We start from the raw sequence: 10,400 nt of genomic DNA on the forward strand, positions 1-10,400 counted from the left end.
ACCAGCTGATTGGTTTCCATCTTTGGGTTATGTGTAAGTTCAGCTCATACAATTATTGGATAGGTATTATATCCACCTGGACATCGATTCTCTTCTGTTGCATATCTGGTTTATTTTGTTTACTCGTGAATGCAAGCCAATCAGAGTCAATGAATCACTCACTCACAATCACTCACAACCAGGATACTCATCATATCATAATCTACAAACTCTCATTGCTATTCTTTCTTCCAATCATTCAAAACCATTCTGGTATGTATGCAGCAGTATTTGCAATGATCTTTTGCCTTTTTGCTATGATCATATTACCTCATAAAAGAACTCCCCGCTTTCCAAATGAAGAAAAAGACAAAACAAACCCCCATATTTCCCAAATTTCCGTCGTTACCCTATTATGCAAAATCGCAGAAAGAGCGAATGAACTTTGTGATCAACTCCAGTTGTATTAAAAGAAACCCCAAGGTCAAACTCTCTATGATACAATCGTGATATGTTCGGAGATGTGTGTGCAAATAAGTCGAATGTTGAGCGCTGATGTGTAGATGTGAACCGAATAACCAAGGGTACAGGAGAAGTGAAGATCGCAATTCGATTTACGTATGTTGAAGTCCGAAAGATCCAATGGTTAGCTAGTCAATCGACAGTGCGAATTGAACCCCGAAATTGACAGTCAGAATCATTGCCCACCAAACATTCCATCGATACCACTGCCGTTGGTCTTATTCGTTGGAATAGTTCGACCACCACCAATAGCGGCTAGACTTGGGCTCTTATCACTTCCTCCAATGTTCCAAGGGCTGCTTTTCTTTTGACTTCTCTCATCATCATCCATACCTTCCATGTTGAAGACAAAATCGCCCTGTTCCTCATCGATAGGTGTTGTGAATCTGCCACTGCCACCAATACTATTTGAGCTAGTCTGTCTATCAGCTGCAAAGGGCGATCGACTTGAACTGGTAGGAGTAGTTGTAGTACGCGCTGATGATGATGAAAGGAGGCTGGATCCGCTACCAATAGGTTCAGTTCCGGAAAGGCGAGTTCGTTGGAGTTGCTGAGAAATCATAGACAGAGGGGTATGACGTGGAGGAGATGCAATAAATGAAGATGCATCACCAGATGTATTAGGTCGAGCAATTGTTCTAGAGCCAGGACTTGCTCCTTCATGAAGAAGGGAGTTACGAAGTGGAGAGCCAACATGTCCAAATACTGACGCTCGAGAAATCTCTTCTTCCTTGGGTTTCGATTGAAAGTAAGCATTCCACCTAGAAGGACTTCCGTTTGATGGAGAGCCGAATTTTGTCGGGGTATCATTGCTTGGGGTGTAAGATGTAGATCTGATCTCGTCGTAGAATCCTCGAGGTGGCTTCGATTCGTCATAGGCTGCCCGAGAATTTCTTCTAGCTTTCTCTGCTGGTGTCATAAGATCATTAAGAGATTCTGGCAGTAAATCTTCTTCAAAGTTAAAAGCCTCACCCCAATCTTGCTCCTCGCGTCCCTTGGGAAGACTTGCTGATATCATCTTTGGCTTGGTCGATCGTTGAGAGTGCATAGTGCGCTTGCCAAAGTATTCTTCGGATGGTGGAGATGATGCAATGCCATGGAATCGATCTCTGGTATCATCTCCGAATGCAGAACTATGTAAGTTTCTCAAGGCATCCGACGGCTTTCCCCCACCGACTGATGATGCTGGAGGAGAATCGATACCAAAAGTCGTAGGAACTGAGGATGCTATCTTTCCATGTCTTGCAATCCATGAAACACCATTGCTATCGAACGAAGCTGGCAAAGGAGCATCCAACACACTCAACCCTTTTGCTGCAACTGGCGAAAGTCCCCCACCAAATCGATCCATTATATCATCCCTGGGCGATCCATAATTTGATCCGGGATGCGACGCATAACTCGCTTCGATCGTGGGGATACCGATATCAATACCTTGTTGTCTGCCAATCATGGGAACAAATCCATCCTCTTGTATGGCAAAAGGTGAGTAAGGTTGACCGTATGGTGAAGGTGGTACACCTTGAGCTCGAGCAAAGGAAGTGGTTAAAGCCGAGCCTTGTCCATGATATGGATCTGGGTTTATTCGTCCTCCAATGTTTAGTCCCGGAGCCATCGGTGGCATATTTTTATTATAATTGATTCGTCTTCCATCGGGGAGAACGTGTATATTTGCGCATTTAGGTCCGAACTTGCAGTTACCCTTTGCAGAACATTAGAATCCTGATTTGACTTGGTGAATAGAATTCAATACCTTTGAGAAGTATTTGCAGACATTATCAGTTGTGCTAGCTAGATCGTGACTAAAAGGACAAGCTTGACCAGCTATAGATGACTTGTTAGTCGAAGGCTCCGGTGGTGATGCTTCAGAATACATGACATACCTTGACAAGTACCCTAACAATTCCCAACCATCAGCAATCAGCAACTCGATCATTTCTAGTAGATTAGAAGCTGGAACTTTACTCACTTGTCTAAAGAATTTACACGGAACATGACCGGTATCTATGCAAAGCCGCATTAGCAACTTCATCATCACCAACAACTTCCCGGAAGCTTTCAGTTCTTACTTTGTCTAGTAGGAGGACTTCTTGCAACACCATCTGCTCTAGCAGAACCACCATTGATAGGACCCGATTGACCGTTAGGAATATTTAAGCTGCCTGTGCTCATATGACGAGGATATTGAGTGTTGGAGCTGCTGCCATTTCGCATATGCTGCGGCTGCGGCGGTTGTGGCGCTCCGTTACCCAACATTGTATCCATGCCCGAAATCTTATTGAATGGGAATGGAGTTCAGGAAAATGGAATATAGATATGATTGGAAAATTTATGTTGTTGTTTAAAAGAGATGGATGCGGTCGGCGGGGTACAAGACAAGGTGAGGTGGGTGGTGGATGGTGGGGGGGGGGGATTATTGATCGAGGGTCGTGTGTGGTGAAGAAGAACGAAAAGAAGGATGGAGGTTTAGTTTAAAAGTAGATTGATTGATTGATTGAATGAATGATTTGATTTTAGCTTTGGATTTCTCTCTCTATCTTAGCCTCGTGGAGAAAAAAAAAGAGGCGAGAGGATAAGGAAAGGTTTGATAATGGAAAGAAGAAGTAGTAGTAGTAGTAGAAGTAATTAATTAATAAGCAGTGGTAATAAGTAATAAGCAAGTTCTTGTTTTTGATAGTTTTCTCATTCCTTAATTTCTAATTCTTTCGAGTCCTTGTCTTGTTTGGTGTTGTCTGGATGTTGAAGAAATCAGATACTAGGTAGGTAGAGAATATAGGTAGTTTTGATTTGTGGTGCTGGTAGATATTTTATCTTCAATTTATGGATGGTGGATGATCAAGTATGATAGATAGATAGTGAGATAGTCAAATAGATAGATAGATACTACCCAGATTAGATATGATATAATGTAATATAATATGAATGAAATATGTATAACGTTAATACGAGGAGGTCTGCAGAGTAGAGTACCGAGTATGAGGCAAGTATGAGGCAAAGATGGCTGTGCAAGCATAGAATGGCTCCCGCTGTACCAGTATTCAACCTTGGAATTCCTCTAAAAGTGTCGAGGCTGAAATAACTTCTAACTTCCAACACTTCTAACTTCTGGGGAAAAACAAGCCTTATTGTAAAGTTAACAGAGCAATCATGAAACCTTGAATTAATGACTTGATATTTACTTACTCTTCTCCAATCTCGATTGACCTGACTGACAAAGAGGAGAGTCTCGAGTCTCGAGTTTCGAGTTTGCTTGGGTAAGGTTAACCTGCTGGTCGTGCGTTTTGGTGTCATATAAAAAGTGTGGTGATGGTGGCACGCCGTCCGTATCTCCAGTATGAATCTGGACTCACAAATTGCATGTGCGAGGTAAGGAGACTCGAAGATGATGTCCAGGAGATATCCAGGAGATGTCCAGGAGATGTCAGACCGCTTGTTGGTGGAGTCTTCTAAAGATTCCAAGTATGAACTATGAGTATAAGGTTCACGATTGATGGATATAGCGCAATAGATATTTACTCATTGACCCCCCGTCCGCCTGATGATTGCGCAAGAATATACTTTGGAGTCTTTGAGGAGGAGAATGGGGGTACAATTTGATAACCGAGGATCTGGGTCTGGGCCTTTCTTGCTTTCTCCTGGTCGACGGTTTTAATCATTCCCGATGAAATCAAAGCAAGACGTATTTGGCCATGAGATACTATGTCCTTCATTACAGTCTGAGAATAGAATAGCAGAGGAGTGATATATACTAGCAATCAAGATGTTCATAAATATTCTATTCAACTTGATTCTTGGACAGAGAATGGTGATTCAAATCAAATGTCCCGGGTGGCGGCGTCAACCTACTTAGTACCTGCACATCTCATCAAGCATCTCACCGTCCCGAACAGGAATCCGGTGTCTCAAAGCGCTTTAGCAAGAAAACAATAACAAGTCTCACTTATTAATTTTCTAGTTGACATTGATGCAATACAACACATCAAGTCTATCGACCGGGTACCTAGGCAGGTATGAATGGTATGGTAAATCCGACCCCGTGACTTCGAATCTCCAGCAACAATAAATATCATCATACACCAACCACCTCTTCAACTACTGATGCAAAACGTGAATTAATCTACCAAATTATTACCAGGTTAGTAATTATGCTACCTCAATAGATACTAGATACATATCCCATTTCATCTATTCATGATATCCAACATCCATCATTCTTTCCAAAACAAAAAAAAGTCTCTTATCAGCTGCCATCCATCTGAACTTACAAGCAAGCAAGCAAGTAAGTACCCTTTCAAAGTACCCTTTCAAAATGCATACATCACCATTATGTCGCAAGCCGATCAACCATGCAGAAGAGATCCAATTCTATCTTCATCAAGTAAGACATACATAGCGTCCATACCAGAATAGAAAGATCGATCAATATTCCCACCTAATCGAATACCCAAGTAAACCATCACTGGCGACGGTAGGTCCGAATCTCCTAGCCGCTGATAGCGCAGTGGGTGTAGTGTTTCAGAATGTCCATACGGATACGAAACCATCCATCATTCACATTCACATTCACATTCACATTCACATTCACATCTATCCCATTCCATGAATTCCCATCATGGGAATCGGGGGTTCGTGACCAATGATTCATAGGTTTGGTTCCTCTAGAGATTGCATTTTGATGTTTCTCCTGCCTGTCTATCGGCCTGCATAGCTGAAGTATGCCCTGTACAGAATACATACATACCGCCTATCTCCCTACTTAGGTACCTATCTGCAAAACCGCATAAACGAGAAGCTTAACACAATGCAAATACTCACATCAAATACCATCCCATCGTATCCGAATACCCACCTCGTCACATCGTTCATTCATTCATTCCAAAGCACCGAGAATGGCGGGAGCCCAGGTATGGTATCAGATGATATAAACCCGATCTGATCTAAACCTTATTAAACGAGCTCGATTTCTCCGAAGCGATATCGATATTGATACCTAGTATGTATACCCAAGTACCTAATAATACCTACCTACCTAGGTATGGATATCATGTATATATCCAAACAAGCAAGCACACTCCCATCCCAGCCCAGCCTTAAACCACACAGCCAAGAATCATCACATATGGATGTCATCGAGTTCGGATCATCAGCCACATTTTTTTGCAATCTCAATCTCAGTTTCAACCTCTTTCTCACATCATCATTCATTCAACCATCCATCCCATCTTTTGATATCTTCAACGGTCGCCACCTACCTATCCTTTTAATCAGCCGCTCTAGCCACACATCTACCCACCCATCCCATCCCATCTATTCTAACACAAAGCCTTGTTCAATACATACCCGACACTACCAGTATCACATCTCACATATCACATGTCCCACAAGCCACCCCTCTACCCAATGTCTCATCTCATCCATCCCTCCCTCCCTCCCTCTCTCCGTCCAAGCCCCCCAGCCCAACCAAGAAATACTAGGTACCTACTCTAGAATCTAGTAAACGAGAAATGAAATGAAAAGAAAAGAAATAAAGAATGTTCATGCGAATGGTATCACACTCACTCACCCACTCACTCACTCACATCACATCGCACACCTATCAACCCAACTCTCTGGAGGTAGTTCTCCGGTGTGTTATCAGTATCGGTATTTATATTTGTGATATCGGTAATGGTGGTGGTGTATCTATTAGGTAGGTACCTATAGGTAGGTGCAGTTCGGTAAGGTTCGGTTGGTTAAGTAGGGTTGATTTGGGTTGGGGGGTTGGGTGGATAGGTAGGTACATAGATATATATCTTATATAGAGTAGGTATTTAGGTTAAGTAGGCATATACCGATATACCTAGGTACCTATGTAAAGTAAGATTACATCATCGACATAAGTGTCATGCATATCTGTTGTATATACTAGGTATCAAGATAAGTAGGGATCTGTAGGTATATCTGCTTTTATTTAATTTTATTTTATTTATTCTCATTTGATTGGTTTTCATTTGCTACTGTTATTCGCGATATATAACATGTTTATAATATACTGTATCTCATGTAATAATGAGTAGATGTAGATTGGTATGTGTAGGTATGAGGATTTGAATTTGGATTTTGAGAGGGGGGGGGTATCGGCACTTAGTGGTGTTGTGGGTATTGTACTGTGAGGAATGGATGGATGGATGGATATCTGTGATGAGCAGGTATATTTGTGAGGTAGATACCTAGTAGATAGAAACATCGAACGAAAGTACTCAAGTAGAGTGTTTGCATCAAGTTGGACCACAACCCAGGTCACACACATCAAACACTGCAAGATGAAGACGAGGGAGGAAGAAGATGAATATGAAGTCATCCGATTCATATTCTATATCCGATAGTGCTTTTTTGCTTTTTTGCTTTCTTATAATGAGTAGGTAAAGAGATTGAGAGAGGGGAGATGTTAGATAGTTTTGGGATATCAAAATTCAAAATTAAGCATTCTCCTGGACATTTTGTTATAATAGCCTTGCTATCTTTCTCAGGTTTCGCTTGTTATGAATATGTTGTTTCTTGGAAGGCATTACTCGAGTATAGGAATTGGACTGGATATCAAGATAACAGACGATGGATGGTAGGTTAAAGGGATATAGAAGGATCTTGATTGTATGGATTTACGTTAGGTAATAGAGGATAGCGGATGGAGACAGGAGATGAAGGTTCAGTTTGGAAGGAAGATGAGGACGAGATAGTTGAAGTGAGGTATCTAGTCGGAGCAGGCGAGAATCAGGAAGTTGAGAAAAGGGGTGGTGAGGAAGAAGTGACGAGGAAGAAGTGGTGTTATGATCGTCAGAATGAGATTTAATCTCGAAATTCAACATGCTGGAGTTTCCGATATGTTGGAGATGGGAAGGGGAAAAGGGGATTGAAGATATAGGAACGAGAATTATTAGGGGGGGTCGAAGGGCGTGAGCTTATTGGAGGATAGTAGGTGATTAGGGAAGTAGGGAAGACTTGGGGATGAGAAAGAAGTGTTGAAAATAGTTGGTTGAAAGTGTTTTATTTCAGTCTTCAGGATGTATTGGTTGTCTAGGATAGGGTGAGTATTTGAAGTTTATTTGATGTTTAGGATTTATTTAGTGTTTGAAGTGGATTCATTGTTTGGGATGTATTTAATGTTTGGAATGTATTTAATGTTTAAAATGTATTTATTATTTAGAATGTATTTAATATAACGTGGTTTATCAGTATATGGCCTATATCAGTATGTGGCCCATTTCATTTTGTATACAAAATTCGTCTGTACATAACCGTGTATTTTCTTTATTAGTTGATAGAATTTTTCAAAAATTTATTATATAAAACCTTATTTTTCAAATATTTATCAAAGTTATTAAAGAAAAAGAGATTTTGTAATATAAAGTGTAACAATTTCGAACTAAAATAAATTATTTAAAAAAGAAATCTAAATATTATAAATGTTTTATTTTTATTATGATTTTTTATGATTTTTTCTTTCAAAATAATAACTAATTATTAAAATATGATTATTAAAAAAACCTCGATTTTAGTGTATTTTCGAAGTGGGCCACATGCTGATATGAGCCACATGCTGAAAAACCACGTTATAAGATTTATTTAATATCTAAACTTTATTTAATATTCAAAATGTATTAAATATTTTAAAATTATTTAATATCTAAATTGTTTTCATTGTCTAAAATGTATTCAATATCTAAAATAGTTTTAACCTTTAAAATAGATTCATTGTCTAAAATGTTTTCATTATCTGAAACATGTTCAATATATTTAATATATTTAATATCTGAAATATATTTAATATTTAATATTTAATATAGATTCATTGTCTAAACTTTGTTCAATATCTAAAACGTATTTAATATTTTAAAATTGTTTAATGTCTAAATTGTTTAATGTTCAAATTGTTTTCATGGTCTGAAATGTTTTATAATCTAAAATATATTCAATATTTTAAAATTGTTTAATGTCTAAAATGTGTTCATTATCTAAAATATATTCAACAATCAAAACCTCTTCAGTACTCCGACAAGATCCAGCAACCCAGACCCCCTCATAATCTAACCACAACTCAGACAACCAAAACTCCCGGTTAATCTCGCATATCTGTACCGAGCCATGGGGCGGACGGCGGGGGGGGGAGGACGGGTGGGGTCAATTGGAAAGTTAAGAAGGATGGATGATATCGTCAAATCGTGATCGCTCATTCCCATTTAAGATATTAATCCCCCCCCCAAAAGGAAGGAGTGATAAGAATTGACGAGCAAGACCAGAAGTGGAAGGAAAACTTTGGTCGCATGCAACGATAACGTTGCTCCCGCTTTGCTTTCTCCTGCGGCAGCTTCTGATCTTTCGCCTTTAGAGATTTCTTATATACCACTTGGCCTTGATGGTGGCTTGTTGAGTATGTACTCATACTTACTTGTTTGTTCTTTTCTTCGCGGCACTATGCCATGGATTGGAACTGGATCGGTTTGATGCCGTAGGCTCGTTCCGAGCTTCTTTGGGTGTCTTTGGGCACTCACCTACCCTTCTCCGAGATGTTCCGGGGTGAAATGGAGCTTAGCTCCGAAGAGCTAGATGCTCTTAGAGCGACGAACACTAATAGGCAATCTACTAGTATTATCATTTAAATACTAGGTAAGTCTTTTAATAAGACTTATAACCTCCGCTAACAGAGGTTCCAGACCCTATATAACTTGAAAGTGAACCCCGATTTCTCTATCAAAACCAAACAGCCCAAAAACGACCACGGGCGATTGGTAGAGATTTAAAAAAAGAAAGAGAGGGGGGGAAGAATCGGAGAGGGTTTCAAAGTGGTTAGGAGCGAACTCCAACTTCATTGTACCTTTTATGGTACGATAGATTTCTGTATTTTTCAAAATAACAGTAAAAATTGGATTTATATACCACGAGGGCGCACGAATGGAGAGGAATTGGTGGATGAGGGTGTCGAGGAAGGTTTCCGCAGGGTTCTCTCTGGTGACGGGGTCACCATTCTAACTGTACTGGCAGTACTTTGTGTTGCCCCTTTCGCTTTTGACAGAATGGGTTGGCGATTCCCCGGGCTTCGTCTCTTCCTCCGCCGCTGCTGTCGCCACCAGCTCCCCGCGCTCCTTTCGCAGAGGACTCGCCAGAAATGCCGGATCTTGTTCAACTTCGGGCTGCCGCTCGAGTCATCCACCGCCTCCTCGAGGTCATTGGTCTTGGCACTATTGTTCAAGATCCAATATCAATACGAACAATAGAGCTTCTTGATGTGCCGAAGTCGTTTTGTACATCGAATACGGTTGGAATGGTGTGTGATTTCGGAACGTCAAAACAGTGAGAGCATGGCGTCTAATAATCCAGACTGGCAGACTTGAAGGCTTGCTGTAACTTATCTTGAACTGAGTTTCTTTCTGCAGTACAGCTCTCTGAATTGCAAGAATGTGGCTTTGTTCTCCGGTGTCAAGAGTGAGTCGAATTTGTAGTCCTTACTACCCTCGAAAGCACGGCATAACTCTCCAACCTTTGGCAGAACCTCCATTTCACTTTGAGATACCACATCAGTCTTAGCGCTAACTTTCCCCTCAAACAGACCTCTCCATCTTCTCATTTGCGTTCTTTCTGTCGGCGGAAGGTGTCGACTCCACAATTCCCCCTCCTGCTCAGATCCCAAGTCTATCCATCTAATGAAGGATCTCCCCCATCCGAGACCCTCGCAGTACACAATATCAATCCTGTATTCTGTAGAACATTTCTCACATCTCATCACCCCAAATCCGACCGCATCCAAGAAGGAACGGGGCGACAATCTGGTGTGCGTACATATATTCTCTGTTGGAGACAAGGGACTTCGAAACGCGGTGTGTTTTTCACAGTCATCAGAAATGAATACACTTTGCAATCGATGC

The 10,400-nt window shown here is 40.7% G+C and overlaps 2 protein-coding genes across 2 annotated transcripts; one reads left to right on the forward strand and one right to left on the reverse strand.

Moving 5' to 3' along the window:
- Positions 1–676: 676 nt before the first annotated feature.
- On the reverse strand, positions 677–2,757 carry EAE97_008463 (uncharacterized protein; the record flags this gene model as incomplete). Its single annotated transcript, XM_038878978.1, has 5 exons — positions 677–2,203; positions 2,255–2,325; positions 2,385–2,397; positions 2,471–2,505; positions 2,571–2,757. 5 exons carry the CDS (start codon positions 2,755–2,757, stop codon positions 677–679), a joined length of 1,833 nt encoding a protein of 610 aa, XP_038730060.1.
- Positions 2,758–9,643: 6,886 nt separating this feature from the next.
- On the forward strand, positions 9,644–9,832 carry EAE97_008464 (uncharacterized protein; the record flags this gene model as incomplete). The annotated part of the gene is made up of 1 exon (XM_038878979.1): positions 9,644–9,832. The coding sequence occupies one exon, from the start codon at positions 9,644–9,646 to the stop codon at positions 9,830–9,832; it is 189 nt and encodes a 62-aa protein (XP_038730061.1).
- Between the last annotated feature and the right edge of the window lie 568 nt (positions 9,833–10,400).

This window comes from Botrytis byssoidea, assembly GCF_014898295.1.
Source record: "Botrytis byssoidea strain MUCL 94 chromosome Unknown BBYS_018, whole genome shotgun sequence".
Taxonomy (NCBI): domain Eukaryota; kingdom Fungi; phylum Ascomycota; class Leotiomycetes; order Helotiales; family Sclerotiniaceae; genus Botrytis; species Botrytis byssoidea.